This window comes from Thermobia domestica, chromosome 11, assembly GCF_964235325.1.
Source record: "Thermobia domestica chromosome 11, izTheDome1.hap1.1, whole genome shotgun sequence".
NCBI classification, from domain to species: domain Eukaryota; kingdom Metazoa; phylum Arthropoda; class Insecta; order Zygentoma; family Lepismatidae; genus Thermobia; species Thermobia domestica.
In genome coordinates, this window is record NC_137464.1 from 4,288,165 (window position 1) to 4,307,679 (window position 19,515).

At 36.2% G+C, this 19,515-nt stretch overlaps 1 protein-coding gene across 1 annotated transcript in view; it reads left to right on the top strand.

The window, feature by feature from the left end:
* The first annotated feature begins 1,724 nt into the window (after nucleotides 1-1,724).
* Rrp46 (exosome complex component Rrp46) overlaps nucleotides 1,725-19,515 on the top strand; it is a 38,392-nt gene continuing 20,601 nt past the window's right edge. Inside the window, exons 1-2 of the mRNA XM_081729937.1 lie at nucleotides 1,725-1,892; nucleotides 8,186-8,299. Coding sequence (XP_081586063.1) covers nucleotides 1,811-1,892; nucleotides 8,186-8,299 — 196 coding nt within the window. The 5' untranslated portion in view covers nucleotides 1,725-1,810. The remainder of the gene's footprint in view (nucleotides 1,893-8,185; nucleotides 8,300-19,515) is intronic.

The window sequence follows — 19,515 nt, forward strand, 5'->3', positions numbered from 1 at the left end:
AACATGATGACTAAACCACTCCAAAAGAATGCACACTGGATATGCGAATATGATAGTACAACACTATGAAAGCAAGCTTGAAATATGCACACACACAAGAACGGCTCACGTGGTGAGCTAAGGCGGATGGCCGTTTCCCAACACCATTTGAAATTTGATGCTATCCAAACTAATTGCACACGAGAAATATGTGAGAAATTGTTCACCAGGTTGCAGGGTAAACTAAAACCATTCTTGAATACTACGATGATCACTAACGAGTGAGATTTAACAAAATTATGTTAGTAGGCAAAGATTACTATCACCATTGCGTCTTCATGTCCCTGATTGAGTGCCCAGAAGCCTTTGCGCCAACCCGCGAACATGATGTTTCAACAGGGTTGCCAAATGCATATATTTACAAGAAGTACATTGTAAATTGTACTAGTAATACAATTGTAGACAAGTTGTATAGGGGCGTTACAAGGAGAATACTCACCTATTTGGACTTTAATCTGAACATTATTGAAGACTAATAATTAGCTGATCTTTTTAAATACCGATTGCAATATTAGAATGCATGTAATGAGCAGGGCACCCTGTCCCAGATTACTTTTAAAAGACATGCCACTTATATATATAAGTGGTCAATACAATCCCACTGATAATTTTCGGTTTTTGTGCGTATGCGTAAGTTATAGATAGTTATTCGATGAGTGAGGGTGGAGTCACTGAGAATTTTGCCTAGGGGCGCGAAAGGCCATTTTGACGCCACTGATTTTTCGTATGGGTTGAATAGGTCTATGGGAAATATTTGAATCCCTTTCTTCTTTAGGATATTAATTTTAATGAAAGTGTAGTGATAAAAATGCAGAAGAATGGAAAATTTTTGAATAAATATTGAAACATCCGACCGCTACAATATACAGCTTAAATCAAAGTGATATTGGGCGGTATTCAGAGAGAATTCGTTAATCGTAGGTTAGTCATAGAGTAGCTAGACAGCATACTAAATCTTTACTAAGGAAGGTGCATTTTTTGGTATTCAGAGTCTACTTTGAGTACAAATACAATGATGATTTGAGTATGATTAACTTATAGAACCCCAATGTATCGGTGAGTAAAATAAATGTGGCAAGTACGGAAAAGTAGATGAACGCATGCGTAGTCTGTAAAAATGAAAACACATGAATTACGAAATACGAAAAGTTGTGTCGCACGCTAAACCGTGGGTAAAAGATTAGCCTCTACTCTAGATTAATTAGTCACATGTGATTAACTTCGTCAAATACTACGTCCTAATGAGAGACTCTAAATACAATTTTGAAAACCATCCGTTAGTCAATCTCGTAGTATGCCTTTAATCAGACTTCAAAACGACTCTGAATAAGGCCCATTTATTTTATCAGGAATTGGACATTCAACAAACTAGGGAAATTTTCATAAGGAAATGGAAAATTTTGTTCCGCCAAGGGAAATTTTCAGAAGGAAACCTACTAATACTGGTTCTAACCCGTTCCTATTACTTCTTCTACTACTACTGCTACTTATACAATGGATCCATATAATAAAACTGCACGCAATTTGGTTCGTGTCATCTATGTTTTCTTATTTTTGCAGTTGTACTGTAGATTGTTAATTACTTTCTATTTTTAGAAACAATTTCAGTGATTTTGTCGACATAGCTCGAAGCTCCGACCGTAGTTTGAATTCATTTATTACAAAAAAAAAAGAAAGAAGAAATAAAAGAAAAGAAAGAAGAAAAATTGAGAAGCATGATTTGATTTGGTTTGCGGCACTTCTTGCATTAAATGAAAATATAATTTAAAATATGGAAGAGCAGCGGCTTCGTCCCGTTCACTGTGAATTAGATGTTCTATCAAGACCCGATGGATCAGCGCTGTTCACTTTGGGTTTGTACTATATGGAATTTCTCTATTATCTAGTATCCACTTAAGTTTGTATTCAGCTTTACTATTTGTGGGGAGAGAAATAATAATTGACAGAAGTGCACTTTGAGCAGAACATTCATAGCAACTGATTCACAATAAATAGCAATACAAGAAATTACACACTGTCAATTTTAACAAAATTGGTTTCAAACTATCCTAATCCTAACTAAGCTAACGCGACCTATCCTACTTATCCCTATCCTAACTTTCGTGAACAATGCCACATCGTGTGACAAAATCCCTTGGTCTGCTCAAAATGCACTCTTACCGAATAATTCAATCATATATGTTCGTATTTCTGTATTTCTAACGCTGTTGTGGGCAAAATCTGTATCGCCGGACTACATGAAAGTAATTAGTAATAGAAAAAGATAAATATTTAGTCTCTTTTGCCAAAAACTAGGTTGCCGCATCGCCGGACCAATTTTAGAAAATTACCAGATGAATAGCAGAATTTATTTTAGTTTATGAGGAAAAGTGATTAAAATTAAGGTGAGGAGAATAAAAATAAAAAGTGTCAATTGTTGAAATTGTGTGAAAGGCATGGTCTACTAAACAGGCGAGGAGTTTGTCGTAAGTGTAGAAACGAATTTGGCATTACTGCTGTATCGCCGGACCACACGAAAATAAATAAATAAAATAAAAGGTAAAGGATTAACTGCCGCTGATGGCGTCCCCGAAATACAAATCCCAAAATGATAATATTATACATCAGAACCCCCTGATCTGAGTTTCTTCTGTGTTCTATTACCACTTCTACATGAAATACCATACATTTTCTACGTAGTGCAATAGTAAGAATCTGCACATCTGTATATCTGCACAAGACTTGCGATATGCGTTAAATTCTCCACACAGAATCATAGATAAAGTACAAGGGCACTACGTATGCAGATATAAAGTACAGGTACGTTCTTTTTTATTTTCGTATCAGTTTCTAAGTAGGCCTAAATAAAAGTCGCTTTGTTACCCCCTTTGTAAGTTCGTACATACTCAATGAATAATCCCTAAAAGTATGAGCGTCCTGCTACTTCGGGAACTGATGCAGCTTCATGTATACTATATCCCAGGCGAGCAGTTTGTCGTAAGTGTAAAAACGAATTGGGCATTACTACTTTATCGCTGGACCACATGAAAATAAATAAATAAAATAAAAAGTAAAGGATTAACTGCCAGTGATGGCGTCCCAAAAATACAAATACAAAATTTACGGAGAAAAAAGAATCAGACGAAATGTGATTTAAGAAAAAAAATATTTAGCTTCTTCCTCAAATACTAATTTGTGACCCTGGCTGACTTGGTACTGTTTATTGTTCGAAATAGAGGTAGAGTGGACTAAAAACCAGTCCACAAGATACAAACCAACGTGACCACTAAAACACACGAATACTATTTAACTGAGTCAGGGCAGGAGCGCAGCATGGGGTCCCGAGCAACAGCGAGGGGGTGCGTCAGTACGAAGCAGGCGCGTCAGCGGCGGTGGCTATATGCATAAACGAGGATAATGGAATTCATTTTGTCATAAAATGCAGAGCATTGATGGAGATACTAAATCCATTCCAAAACTAGCAAAATGTTTTAAATTACATTAGATTAGGTTTCGGTAGGGTAGGTTTTTTTCTGTAGTTTCAATTCGCGGGTGAGTGAAAGTCAGGTGAGGGGAATGGTTGAGTTAAGAAAATACATGTTGTAGTTGTTTTTGAGTTAAGCGGCATTGTATATGGAGGCAGAAGAAAGTATTTGGTGGAGAGGTACATTTGTTATGATTTATGGTAAAGGCAGTGGTAACAAGATTGTGACATACCGTGTGTGAGTTATGCAAAAATAAGGAGTGTCAGGTGTTGAAATTGTGTGAAAGGCATGGTCTACTAAACAGGCGAGCAATTTATCGGAAACAAATTCCGTACGGACGCACCCCCTCGCTAATGCTCGGGCCCCCGTGCTGCGATTCTTTCTGACTGGGTTAGGTAGCATTCCTGATTTTTAGTGACCACTTAGCACAAGTTGGTTCGTGCTTTATGCACTAATTTTAATGCCATACGTTCACATTGTATTTCGAAGTGAACTAGGGTCACAACGTAGTATTTTGGAGGAGAAACTAATTAATAATCTTTCTTTTTCTTCGATTTTCGTATGGTTCTGCGATTAACACTTAAAGGCCGATGGGGATTTAAATTTCAAAACTGTTCTGTCCGGCAGAAATCAAGGGTTATTTTAATACATCATATCTTGCTTATTTTTAGTAGTTGGACACAGAAATTTTGTGAAATGTTTGCTAACATACTGGTGCATCAAGATAAACATATTCATTAACTTACCTTTCTTTCTTCTCCTGCTTTCACAATTTGAATTTAGCACAAAAAATTCACCTCAGTCACTCCAATAAATATTCACAGAAGCACATAAATAACACAACTATTTGCATATAGAGCTATGATACATTGAACAAACTGAATGTTTTTCTAGAACAAATTACACTGGTGCTTTCTAAGTCTCACTAACCTTCCCAGTATTTTTCTTTTGTGTGATACAACTGAAAACATCTTCCGACACACAGCCCGACATCACACTTTGGGCAATAGTAAGTTGTATCCTTTCTTCCGGCCTTCCCTGTGCGAAATTTCCCACTATCATAGCACACTTTACATTTCCTTTTTCCCTTACGTGTTGGATCGGATTGTGATTTTGGTATTTCAAACGGATAATGATCCTTGGTCAGTAACCTGCCCGCGGTCAGGCTCTCCGATTCTTCAGTAATTTCCAGCCCTGCACTGCTGACTAATCCTTCAGCTACGCAAATTAGAAACTGACGAAGCGTGATCTTCTTCTGGGATATTTTGCTGTACAGTATATGTGAATTCACAAGAACTAGATCAAAGAAATGAAAAAATAATTTTTTCCACCATTTTACTGTTTTTCTCTGGAAAGCGTTGTATGATAAGAGCTGATCAGATTTATCAACTCCAATTTTGTGTTTGTTATAGTCTATTACTGCACATGGCTTTCTTTTTTCGTGCTTACCTCTAGATGTTGATATTTCAATGAAATCGTCGTTATGATGAGTTGAAAGCATATAGACATCTCTCACATCCCTCCATTTGATAGCAAGAAGATGGCCTTTTTGTCTTACAATATGTTCCCCCCTTTTTAGTTTTCCAGCAAATGCTTGTTTTGGCATATCTTTTCTTGTAGCCATGACTGTACCTACAGCTTTTATCTCGCACATCCACAAATGTTCAAAGAGTGCAGGACTAGAAAACCATCTGTCCATATACACAACATGCCATTTATGTTTGTAATGTTGGCAAAGTCGATCCACAACTTGTACAGCTGTATTATAGTCTGGTTCATGCGCGTTTGCACCGGTATACACCTCAGGATTACAAACGTAACCACTTGAAGATTCGCAAAGCATAAAAATTTTCATTCCATATTTGTGAGGTTTTGATTTCATATACACGCGGAATGAAATTCTGCCACGAAATGCGCAAATCGCCTCATCAACAGTAAGGGATTCCGCGGGAATGTATGCTTCACGAAATTTGGGAGTAAGGATTTCGAGTATTGGACAAATTTTGTACAGTGCATCATATCCTGGGTCACCTTTTCCTTTTTGCATTTCATTATTATTGAGATGCAGCATTGCAAGAATTTGCAGGAACCTATCCCTGCTCATCCCAATAGCAGTAGCGTAACTTGTTTTCAGAATGGGGTTGGTGCTCCAGTAATCCCGAATATTACGCTTACGCACAAGACACATGTGTATTACGACGGCAAAGAATTTCCTTAGTTCTAAAGAGGAAACATTTTTCCACAACGCAAAAAGTGATTTCGGTTTCAGGGGTCCCTCCTGTTTTTTCTTGTCAATTTGTTGCTGCGCATACCTATTTGTTTCATTTTCCAAAGTATCAAAAAAGTTTTGCCCAAAAAAGTATGAAAATATATCAAAAGGGGAATTTTCGGGAGCAAGATTCACGTTTGGATTTACGCTAGGTGCACCACAGAAAGGGGGTTTAGTTTTTCTTTGAATTTGATCAACCCAACCCAACGCTTCATCACCCCTGGGAACAAAAACGCTTCTCTTCCTTTTTCTTCCAACCGGCATTTCAGTTGTAAGTTCGTCACCACTGCCGGAAGACAATTCTTCTTCAGATTCTTCCCATTCATTTTCGGTATCTGTGTTAAAACCGTCCGAATCTGAATCATTCATTATTTCCGCGATTACCTCATCACTTAGATGTTCTTTACGAGTCGAACCACGTACCGCGGTTATTCCCGTACTTGTACTCGGACGTTCCATCACTGCCTATAGAAACGGAGTAACCGAGAAAATACAGAGACAAAAGCAAAACACACACACACCACATGCTAAGGCCAGACTATATGCATGCTGCAATGAGCTGTGCTTTCTTTGCTGTGGTTCCTTATCACAACGAAGAAGAAACATGTTACCTCTGCGACACCCACGTAAAGGGCAAGAAACAAAAATATGAATGGAGCACGAATGTCTGGACACCAAGGACAAATGTTTTGCATATGACTAAATATCACGAGCAAAATTTTAGTGTTGCCATCCTGCAACACAGAATAGAGTAGGAAATCAACTAATTTTTAAAAAGTGTGAAATTAAGTGTAAATACCCTTTCCTTTTAAATGTTTAAATGCCAGGACGCTCGTGAGCGTCCAGCGGATTCAACGTTAGTAAAGGGTTGGACGCTCAGGATCGTCCATCGGTCTTTAAGTGTTAAGCAGTAATGCCCTGCAGGACACAGTGTAGTGGAGTCATAGTTTGTGAGTACAGATTTTTTTTTTTTTTGGCACGAATTCTATTGTAAGCACCGGTAATGATAAGCAAGCACATATACATGAGTAAGAAATATTAAGGGCAATGCTTCATTAAACCTAATCCGTTAGTTATATAAACAACTGTTTGTTAATATGAAGAAATGTAAAATAAAATCTTTTTTTGGTGAAGAAAAGGTTATCAGTAGAGAAGAGTTTTACAAGCAAACTTCATCAGTAATAAATTTCTTCAAAGCAATATAAATGGTTCATCGGATTTCTAAGATATGGCGTGTTTCGAGTAAATAGGAACAGAGTTACAAGAAGTTTAAAAGTTGATTTTTTTCTTCGAAAGGCTTTATTTCAAAGAAAAAAAAATCTTAGATGAGTATAATATCTAAATACTTCTGTGTTTTGCAATGGACGAACAAATCATTTTTCCGTTTACCGCTCTTCGATATCTCAAACCGTTTCGGAACTATGATAAACATTAGTGAAGTTTGCAGCACTGCTTAAGTTCTGAAGTTACGAGTATGGTAATTATAGCTACCTAGAACTATTACTAGAATGTTAAAAACGGAAGGCAAAACAACAATAATTTTAAATATTTTCCATAAGTACGCTATTTTAACCAGTGTCAAATTTCATCAATGCCTATCGTATCTCCGGAACGGTTTGGAATATCGAAGTGTTGTAAACGGCAAAACATTGCACTTCTAACGTCATTCCTGTCTATCCGTAATATGTAATGTCCCGCCCATGATGTCCAACCCTGTAGAGGCTTCCAGATTGTGAATGTTTGTGATACTATAGCCTCTTAGTTTGCAACACTGAGTAATAAATGTGTTGTTTTAACTTTTCGTTTAACATGTTCATTGGAAATATGTAATAATCTGACGTAGTGCCATTAAAAAAAACAATATTTTATTGGGTTGGTAACAGTGTTCATTGGGTGTTACTGCTTAATGCGTGCGAAGTTTTTCTCTCTCTTTATAGTTAATTCGTGGAAAGTTTCGTTTCCGTTATCATGGTTGCACATTGTAAATGCTTCACCTTGTATATAGATTTATATAAGGGTTGTATGCTTGAATGAGTTGTGAATTGTTTCTTAGTAGATATGCATCCTGTGAGTTCAGTAAGCATTAACAAGGTGTCTTGATTACGTCGAACTGCGTTTGAAGTCTTCGACAAGTTCTGATCAAATTATGGATGGCCAAGATCATTGAAAGGAAAGTAGTATCAGGGCAACAGTGGAATAATCATCGAAAAACAACTTCTATAGAAGTAGGTGGACGCCCAAATACACACAATTGTTTATGTGTACATTTATTGTCGTCTTTGGTTTTTGAAGGGAAGCTCTTTAAATATAGTGTAATCCTCGCTCCAACTTTGGTTTTCGAGAACTTATGTAGTTGGTTATGTAAAAGAAAGGATTTACGTAAGTTTTTAATTATTATTATTATTGTTTTCAGGTGAGACTGCTATGATGGCTGCTGTGTATGGACCTGTCGAAGTGAAAGTCCAAAGAATACGAATAGACAAAGCAAGCGTTGAAGCAATATATAGACCGAAAGTAGGATTACCACGTAAGCATGGATTAGTAATAGTCACTTATTCTAAGACTTTAAAGATATAGGAAAATTTTAAAATTATTTCGCATATTAAAAGTAATTTATCAACCGAACTAAAGTATGAATTAAAAAAAAAAAAAAAAAAAAAAAAAAGAAGAGAGAGAGAGAGATTGTCAGAAAAACAGTATATCACGTAGGTGATGTTGGAGACATGTTTGTACTTTTCATTATATAAAAATGCACATGATAAACAAAACAATCTACTGGAATTTACAGAATAGATTATGAATATTATTTTACAGTTAGAAAAATAGTTATTAAATTTAAAATAAAGGAATATCGTTGAGAATAGTATTTGAAGAAAATAAAAAGAAATAGGGCTCATTCCACGTCAAATCAGCCAGGCCATCTCACCCGCTAATTCAGATTTTAATGAAACTTCGTGTACTTGTCAACATTACTAAGGTATGAACACCTGTAAAATGTTTCTTCCGAAATCCTAATAGTTTGTGAGATCCCGGTCGTTCTCGAGGCCATCTAATATTTCGTAGAGCTTAATACAAAAATTCATATCTCAGTATCTACGCAATGTATCACTTGGAAATTTCTACCCGAGGTTTATGTAAGTCTGTAGAGCTAATTAAAAAAATGCACCATTAAGATTGCTGTACATTAAAGGTGAAAAATGCACCCTTGCACTTCAAAATAATTAACTTTTTATGTAAATTTCTAATTTCACATAATGCGCATTATCGCTGTGAGGCGGACCAATTACCTTGCCGCTCTTTTTTTAAAATTAAACCTTAAGGTATGTTCTAAGAGACTGTAAAATAAAATTAGTGGTTTTTTGAATGCTTCGGTTAGTAATTCTCGTTTAACCCTTCAAGGCCAACGCGTCAGCTTTTCGTGTCATCTGTAAAGTGTTACTGCCATTGATGCAAGCAATGTATTGGCACATTATTGCTCGATTCACTCATACAGGTCTCAAGTAATCACTAAATATACGTGTTGTTTGTGTTGAAGTATGTGGGGGTTCAGAGAAGCGGGATAAACAGGGTAAAAACATTCACTTTCGAAATTTTATAGTTTTTTTTTTTTTCTGTTTGCCGAACTATTAATATAATCAAAGTTAATTTAATGTTAAAATTGAACTAATTTTCCAAATCTATAGTTCATTATCTTTCAAATAAAGTAGAAATGACGGTTATATAACAGTCAAGGGGAAGCCAGTGCCTGATAAAAGTCCTGCCAACCCAACTTAACCTAACCGCACAAACTAAAGTACAAGTTTTTAGTCATAATGCAAAGTTTTGTATGACTTGAAGAGTATACATTTATTTAATATATTTGGTGATATATGTACCTATAGTGTCAAAGATCTTACGTTCGTAGTTGTTAAGTATACAGGGTGTCTCAAAAGTCCCCTGACATAGGGTAACTGTTTTTATTATAGTTACAACAAAATGTAAGAGGAAAAACAGTTTCCAAATATGATGTTTTCAATCTAAAGTGAAGGATTTTTTTTTTTTTTAAATCGGACTTGCCGTTTGGGCTGTGCACTCTTTATGCGCCGAATGTTAAACGAAAATGCAACGTTGCCATTAATGGAGGGGCTATCGGAGGTGGATCAATTTTGTAAAATTATGGTGAATAGGGGGTTAAAAGACAATAACTACATTTACTTATGCTGTGGGTCCAGGTAAATGGCAATGTTGCATTTTCATTTAACAATGGGTACATAAAGAGTGTACAGCCCAAACAGCCAGTTCGATTTAAAATATTCCTTCACTTTAGATTGAAAACATCATATTTGGAGACGATTTTCCCTCTTACATTTTGTTATAACTCTGATAATAACCGAGTTACCCTATATCAGGGGACTTTTGAGACATCCTGTACACAAGGACAAATGTTCGTTTCATGAGCACCCGAATAAAATACTTTCTCCATCTGAAGTTCTAAACTCACTGTTATTTTTAGAGTTATTGTGTAGCTTTCAGTATTTGAGACGAACTGAGATTGACCGAATTTGCAATTTTTTCTTCATCTCAGAACTTTTAGCTGTGAATGTACACAATGAATAATAAACTATCACATCTAATATAGGACTAGTTACGGATTGAAAATCATTTAGTTAACGCGAACATGCAAGTTGTGTCTTGAACTACCCTACCAAGCTGACGTGCAAAATCTTGTCTGCGCAATGCAAGTAGGAACATGTCTAATCTTGCCTGATTCTGCATTGTGGCCGTACATAAACTTGTTCATTTCGGTTTCAGCTGTGTTTCTGTGCAGATGTTTATGTCGTATTGAGTGCTTAAAACTGAATACTTATTGGGGTTGCTGCAAGATCCTGTCGGTGTTGTTCATCCTGTCAAGTGATAATTTGACCTACAACGATGACGCGAAGTGAATTAGAACAGTGGAATGTAGGAAAGGAAACTAAAAGTGAATGGCACAAAAACAGCTATACACGGGTGGTCAAATTGCATTGTATTATCAGTGCATCCGAGAAAGAATTGTTATCCCAAAGGAGTGTAATCAGTTATGATTTGTTAACTAGGGTTTGTGAACATCATAAAACATAGTACTTGAAGAAGTATAAACATATCAGACAAGTTGTTTTGATCCATTTAATTGCCACAAAAAACCAATCACTAAGGCTTTGCGAAAAGTAAGTGTTGATTTTGGTAATGAAATTAATAAAAACATTGACTCTGTAAAGGCTATTCCTGGACAAAAGATATGCGGTAATTGCAGAAACAAACTTGGAATTTCCTTTGAATGCAAAGACGTGGGCGGATTTAGTGAACACGATGTATCTGTTTTAGAAGAATCTGTCGCAAAAAACGAAACTGTAGAGCATCTTAATGTTTCACTTACAGCATTAGGGGAGTTACCTCTAAAATTCCATGCCATTCCGTCACACAGCAAGCCTGCATATGCTAAAAGAAAGCGTGACTCAGCAAGTTCTGCTCTGAAAAGTAAAATAAGCAAAGTTGTGAGAAAAGAGCTTGGCTCTAAACAAGATTCTTGTAAAATTTCAAAAGATGTGAAACAAAAGGCTCATGATACGGATAAACGTCTTGATTTAATAAAGGCCAAACTCCAAGGTAAAGTAAAGGCCAAACTCCACTAGAAGAAATAAAATACAACTGCTAACTTTAGTACCCTCATCTTGGAGCAGGAAACAGATTGTCGATGAATTTAAAGGAGCAGTTCGACTTAAAAACAAGTTTGGTGCAATAGAAAGAGAAACAAAAAATAAGAGACCCGTATTTTTTTATATCTTGATAGGCCGTCTCGTTCAGCTTCTACAGGCATTTGTTTTTGATGAATCGTAAATCGTGACGTCATTGGTGGGATACGTGAGAAACTCAATGTGAGTCAGCAACCACTCCCTTGTACGCAGCTGATAAACCTTTAATAGTGCATTGGATTTAATAGATTGTGTTTTGGATTTGTTAGCAGTCTTGCTGTGTGTTGAATTCTTGAGGGAAGTCTTTGTTAGTTGTTTTTCCTATAGCATTAGTATAAAAAAAGAGTAGAGAGCAGTAATTACGTTTGTTGTGCGAAACAATGTTTCTTCCAGACATGTTTTTAGGGTGGCACTGTCTCCCGGAGCTCTGAGAGATTCCCCCGGAGGAGACCAAAATAATACGTCTATAATGTAATAAATATAATAATACTGTGTAAAAATAATGTGCCTCTCCGAATACTGAGTGTCCCTCCCCCCCCGGATTTTTTTTTCTGAAAGAAACACTAGTGTGAAGTAGAAAACACGTGTTAGTACAGCGCGTGCTGTGTCTGTGAAATGAAGTAGAAATGCCTAACAAATGCTGTGTTTTTGGTTGTAATTCTTGTGCAATTGAAGCTGAGGACGTAAAGTATCTTTTCTTACGTTTCTAAGTCGTGAGAAATCATCAGATCGATATAAATTATGGCCCAAGAAAATCAATGGGAAAAAAATGTACCAAATAAAATCACCCGTGTTCCAAACATCTTGAAGAGCCGGCCTTCGAGAAGTCAAGTTTACTGAAAGAAAAGTTAATGCCAGTGGCGGATCTAGGCTGGGGCCGGGGCCTAGGCACCCCAGTTTTTGAGTGACAAAATTGATTTAAGCAATTATTTAGATATTTTTGAAAGTTTTTAGTAAACATGATATACATATCATAGTCTGGGTTCTGACTCCCCCCCCCCCCCTGAGTTTTTAGCGTCTAGATGCACTTCTGGCTAATGCCAGAAGAATTATTTACACGCAAACTGAGAAAGAATGCTGTTCCAAATATATTATTGAAAGGTTTAAAATCCGAGCCATTGAACAAGCACCGATCTATGTCCAGTTACCAACGTACAAATATCGTACAAGACGCAATTGATGGTTGTAGTCAAGACGAGGCATTAGAGGGTAATTGAGACGATGTCACTTATGATTCTAAAGATACTGCTTTAGAAATAAGGTATACAATGTGAATTAGGGAGTGAAATATACCGCTTGTAGAAGGAATCAGTGACGATGACTGTTCCTCAAGACATTGAACCATCGTTTAATTTCTCTGTATCATGTGACAATGATGATGAAACGGGTGATGAGAGTTGTTCCGCGGACAGCTATGAGAATAAAATAAATTTAACCGGTGAAGTGTTTTTCGTATTCTGGCAAACTTTACAGATGTTATTTCATTTTGCCTCATATGTTACGCTCCTGTACATACCTTGAACTACAAAATTATAGGGTCAGCGTTAAAAATTGCAACAAAACGTGAAAATGAACATACTTATGTTTGAGAATCGGAAGAATGATTAAAGAAAAGGTACTTAGGTGTTGAAGCAATCTCGTCCGCCATCTATTTACATATTGGTTTCGATTTTTTTTTTTTTTTTTTTGAAACGCTGAACTCATGCTTTATAGGATACGTTTTATAATATTATAAAAAAATGTTTGTACAGCCCACCATCAGATATCATTTTCTACATGCAGATGATATTTGTAAGTCTTTGCAATCAGTTCTGAAAAAGGAAACCGCACTTAGGACGTGCCACCGCACCTCTCACAAACGAAATGCTTGGCACTGTGAAGTATGTAAGCCTGCTCTCGCTTCTTGCCCACCTATGACATCATCACAAAATCTTTCTTCCTCTGTTACTCGCTAACGACTGAACGTATCGCGATCAAACAAACACCATTCCTTTTAGAATTTTCAACTCTACAAATGGAAATAAATTGTAAAAAATGCATTTCTAAGTCGAACTGCTCCTTTAATGTGAGTGAATATGCCGTCCGGCAAGCAAGGGAGGTTCTGAAGAATGAAGGAATTTTAGCTATTCCTGAATTGAGAAAGGGAAAACAGCTGAGTGAAGGTACAATTCAAATAGTAACGAATTTCTACGTTGATGATGAATATTCCAGAATTCTACCTAGAAAAAGTTAGCATTTTAAAAAAATGTACACACAGAGAAGCGATTATTACTTGGGAATTTAAAAGAATTATACTCCTCATTTAAACATCAACATCCCAACATTAAAAATTGGATCTTCTAAATTTTGCACGCTACGTCCTAAGTGGTGTATATTAGCAGGTTCTGCTGGGATACATTCCGTGTGCGTGTGTACAATACATCAAAATGTTATTCTCCTACTGCATGCATGTCATATAGAAGAGACATATCAAGACTTAATCCGTCATCTGGTTTGTTCTGTGTACAGTCGGGATTGCATGCTGAGGCATTGTTCCGAGTGTCCCTCCAGTGAAAATTTGAGGCAGCTTCTGATTGCAAAATTCGAGGATTTTGATCTTGGGGAGGAAGTAACATATTACCAGTGGGTATCAACGGGCAGAACAGAATTGGTAAGGAGTACTGTCACATTGGACGAGTATATGACAATTTTGATACGAACGCTTGAAAAGCTTGTGCCACATTCATTTATTTCCAAAGCACAGTCACATTTCTTAAAGGCCAGAAAGAAAAATCTTGAGCCAGAGACAGCCGTCATTCTGATGGACTTCACTGAAAATTATTCCTACATAATTCAAGACGAAGTTCAAGGGTATCACTGGTCTACTGATTCCTGTACCCTACACACAACAGTACTATATACACGTCTTCCTGGATCTGCAAACCTGACTGTTTCTAGTTTGTGTGTGATATCGGAAGACTTGGAACTCATGTCGCATTTGTTTATGAGACTCAGAAACAAATAACTTCTTTTCTGAAAGAGCAATTTCCATATGTCAAAAATGTAAATTACTTTAGTGATGGATGCGCTGCGCAGCACAAGAATTGTAAAAACTTCATGAACTTGTGTTACCATTGTGAGGATTTCTCCTTAAGTGCATCATGGTCATTTTTTTGCTACAAGCCATGGTAAATCCCCATGTGATGGTATTGGTGGGACAATTAAACGTCTGCTTACTAAAGAAAGCCTTCAAAGATGTTGATTTTTTAAATACGCTGGAAAAAGTTTTTACCTTTTGTAGATCTCGCATTGAACATATAAATTTCAGCTTGCTGAAAGAAGAAACTCTCATAGATACACGCAAAAAACTACAAAATCGTTTTTCTTTTGTGAAAACAATTCCTGGAACATGATCATATCATCAGTTCTCTCCTCTAAGCCAAACCTCGATTGGGACAAAGCGAATCAGTGCTGATCCAGATTTAAGTTCCATTTTTCATTTTACAGAAGAAAAGACATCTCCAATAAACATCGCGGACATCATCACTAATTCGTATCTTACATGTGTTTACGATAACCATTGGTTTTTTGGGTTAGCGTTAGGTAAAGATGAAGAGGAAAATGATGTTGAAGTCAAGTTTATGCACCCTTTTGGACCGGCTCCATCCTTTTACTGGCCTTCTGCAGGAAAATATGACCTGTGTCATGTTCCGATATCCAATATTATTTTTTCTGTGTGCGCCCCCTTTACTAACGGTACTGGAAGAGTATATTATTTCTCAGATAAGGATGTTCAGTTTGTGGAGGAACAATACAGGCTGCGTTTTGCTTAAACGAAGTAGCAAGTTCCTTCAGTCTCAAATAGGGAAATCCAATCACTGGGATTGGCATATGTTGAGGTGAGAAATTGATTTCATGCACAAGGAGTTTTGCATATTTCTTTGGTTACAAATTTTCAATTTAATGTAGTGGAAAAGTTCAATCATTATTTTTATTTCGTTTTGAAGACTAAAATGTAACTGTCGTAAATGTTGATAAAAAGAAGTACGAAATAGAGTTTTGATCTGTACTTTGTATTGGTCCTGTTGTTCCTATTTGTAAATTACGTTTATGAAAATACGTCTTCCCAAACGAAAAATAATCCCTTCCCCCCTTCGGACTGTCATATAGCCTTCATTTCTACGTTATTTGAAAGATAGATGTAGATGGATTGTAGATTTGGAAAATTAACACAATTTTAACATTAAATTCACTTTGGTTATATTAATAGTTCGGCAAACAGATTTTACATATACATTTCGAAAGTGAATGTTTCTAGCAGGGTTATACCGCTCCTCTGAACCCCCGCACACTTCAACACAAACAACACGTATACTTAGTGATTACTTGAGACCTGTGTGAATGAATCGAGCAATGATGTGCCAATACATTGCTTGCATCAATGGCAGTAACACTTTACAGATGACACGAAAAGCTGACGCGTTGGCCTTGAAGGGTTAAACGAGAATTACTAACCGAAGCATTAAAAAAAACCACTAAGTTAACTTTATTTTACAGTCTCTTAGAACATACCTTAAGGTTCAATTAAAAAAAAAAAAAAAAAAAAAAGAGCGGCAAGGTAATTAGTCCGCCTCACAGCGATAATGCGCATTACGTGAAATTAGAAATTTACACAAAAAATAACTATTTTGAAGTGCAAGGGTGCATTTTTCACCCATAATGTACAGCAATCTTGATGGTGTTTTTTTCATTAGCTCTACAGACTTATAGAAATTTCCAAGTGATAGAGGAAGGTTACCAAAGAGCACGCACTTAATATTCATTTTCAAATAGCTCCGTAAGTAATGAAGCAAAAATTATATAAATTGTACAAAATTTTAATTGAAGTTTAGGCTATATTGTAAGATATAGAAAAGTTTACTACTAGATGTAGAAATGGAGATATACGTTAAAAGGTTAAAAAACTCAAATGCGTACTCTTAAGGACCAGTGTCCCAAAGAGTGCGTTTTGCGGTCCCTAAGATGGCGCACTCACTTACCAAACGAAGGGGTTTAGGTTTCAAGTACCTATCATACTTGAAACCTAAACCCCTTCGTAAGACGAACACTGCTCATGTCACCATCGTTTACAATTAATGCACTGAATCCAGTCTTCGTCAATTGGTTCTTCATTCAATTCGTGACAAACTGCGCATGAAGTTTTGGTTGATCTCAGCTGCAGTATTCTCTGGTGAAGTGGATGATTCATCGGGCTGATCAAAGAGTTTTCTCTTTGACTTAACATTTCCTTTGACCCGTTTGCTCCGAAGAAACTTGTGAAATGGAGAAATAGTAAAAATTTCAGATCGACGTTTGATACGTGCAATTTGTCTCTCTTTCTTCTTCTTCTTCTTTTTTTTTTTATTTCGGAAGAGTAATGATGTATTTCGGATGAACAAACGTGCTTGAAGTTGCGGTTTCTGTAGGTCGAAGACGTTTTCCTTTCTCCATGGTGTAATGAAATTATAAGACTTGAGTTTGGAAAAAAGAATAACATTTTCTGAAAAATATTGTTGTTATCTAACGATGAAAAAATAAAAAGTATTTTAAACTTTAATTTACCCTAAGGTTTGCTTTCAATTGTTGGTAATTTTATCCAAAATGTTAGTTATTACTAATAAACACTATATTATTTAAGTACAAATGATTCTAAACTATTTTGCTTTTGCTTCCAACAATTTCTTGAGTACACGTCCATGTGGTTTTAAAAATTATATTATGAACATACACGAAATATAAAATATTACAGAAAATCTTCGTTCAGTTTCACTCACAAATTATGATTTTTATGAGTAAAATTAATGATGATTTTTTTTTTAATTCATAGTTCGTGGTTTCATTACATTATCCTACCAACTGGGAAAAAAAATCCTGAACATTATCTTTAGTGTATATCTCTTTTTTTTTTTTAATTCTTAGTTCGTGGTTTCATTATAATCGTAATCGAAGCCCTGTTTAGCTCAGCGTCTTCTTCCAGAACACTTCCAGAATCTTCATATGAACATTTCCTCACTTCTTAGGACGATGTCATCATACCATGAAAGGCAATTGCAAACTACCATGGACCAAAGGCCTGCCTTCGGGCAGAACACCACATCACCATCATCATCATCATTGTAATTTAAGAAATTCTGTAAATTTAAAATACTTCTTATAGATGATTTACAGTTGATGCTTGAATCGAAGACAAACAATTGCAAATAATTCTACAATCCATTCAAACATCCCATTATACTCTGAGAGTAACTGATAAGAATAACCACACAGTTTGTAATATGAATGCCACTATCCACACACTCTCTCAAAGAAATTGTCCCAAAGAGTACGCGCGCGTTCTTTGGTAACTCACTAACGCGCACTCTTTGGGAAACTGCAGTCAACTCGAGTAAAATTCATCCAAGTGGCTGCACATGCAAGACCCCCGAAATAAAGCCATGGTAAACAATTCTATTTGCATTCATGTTTTCTACCATGCAACAAGGGTACTGTAGTTAGCTGCTATATCAGAATAATTTCTTAACTAAGAGTACTAAGATATTACATCAAGAATTCAAAAAAGTTATTTTTATCCGTATTTTCTGTTTGCATCGATACATTAACCTCCCTTTTCTTCATATCAACTCTCATACAAAGACGCATTAAACAGCGTAGCAATAATAATTCTGTGTGTTACCACTTCAGCGTAATTGTCACTGCGCGCTCTTAGGGCGTGCGTGCTCTTTGGTAACCCTCCTCTACATTGCGTAGATACTGAGATATGAATTTTTGTATTAAGCTCTACGAAATACTAGATGGCCTCGGGAACGATCGGGATGCCTGAAATTCTGAAATTTTGGTCTCGTATTTCTCACAAACTATTAGGATTTCGGAAGAAAAATTTTTACAGGTCTTCATACCATGGTAGTGTTGACAAGTACATGAAGTTCCATTAAAATCTGAATCCGTGGGTGACATTTCGGAATTTTTTCTGGGTGATTTGACGTGGAATGAGCCATAGGAAGTTCTTTTCTAGTCGGTGTAAAAGACCTACGTAACACATATCCTACCATTCTGTCCACTAGAAGGGCGTATTTGATTCACCAATATTTTGGGAATCTGAAGTTGTAACCGACCGTTTATCGGTTACATTTCTGTTTAAGTTGGCTCCCGTACTTTTAATGTTTACCGGTTGTTCATGCAGCGTTAAAGTTGGTTCGTGTATTGTAACACTGCACCCTAGTGCTTCCAAAGATTCGTTTTGATGTTAATTTGTTTCGTTGCAAATAAAATAAATGGTGCAAATGTGATTAATTTTATATAAGAGATGCAAAACATACCCATAAACTTACTCCGAAAATTTTCAAAATGTTTATCTACAACTGTTTCACGTTTGTATGTTGACCTTACGAAACCCCGAGCTTAATATACATTTAAATTTAATTTATACTTTTACTTTACCTTATAAAAATATTTTCCATCAGTTTCGGAATGTATGATTTAACATACCATTGCTGTTGTTATTCAGTTGTGATACTACCCGTCGTTCATTTGTTAAGCATTCCGGCGTTCATTTGTTACTCATTCTGGCTATCACTACAAGAGGGCACTCGAATCGCTGTCAAGCAATCGCTGCTAATCAAGATGGCTACAGTAGGTGGGAAAAACACGACTAACTGTCATGGAAACTGTGTAAATAACACCGGGCGGATATAGGTGAGTCACAAAATTTTATCATATTTAAGGTTTCTAGGATCGGAGTATTGAATTCAATATCCAAATTGGTTCGTTTCGGAAGTTAAGTATCGGTACTGATGTATAATGACTATAAATATTATTTCATTCGTAGTCAAATATCTTATATCGAAAACACGTTTATAAAGGTCTGGTATTGTGAGAAAAATGACGTAGTTTACCACCATGATGTAAGGAATACAGAAGGCGGTCTGAGTTAGGCTCCTCTAAATTTGGAAATTTGATAACTAAAGTAGACGTTTGGAAGTTAACCTTGTTTGAATTTTAATCTTTTGGTCAACCT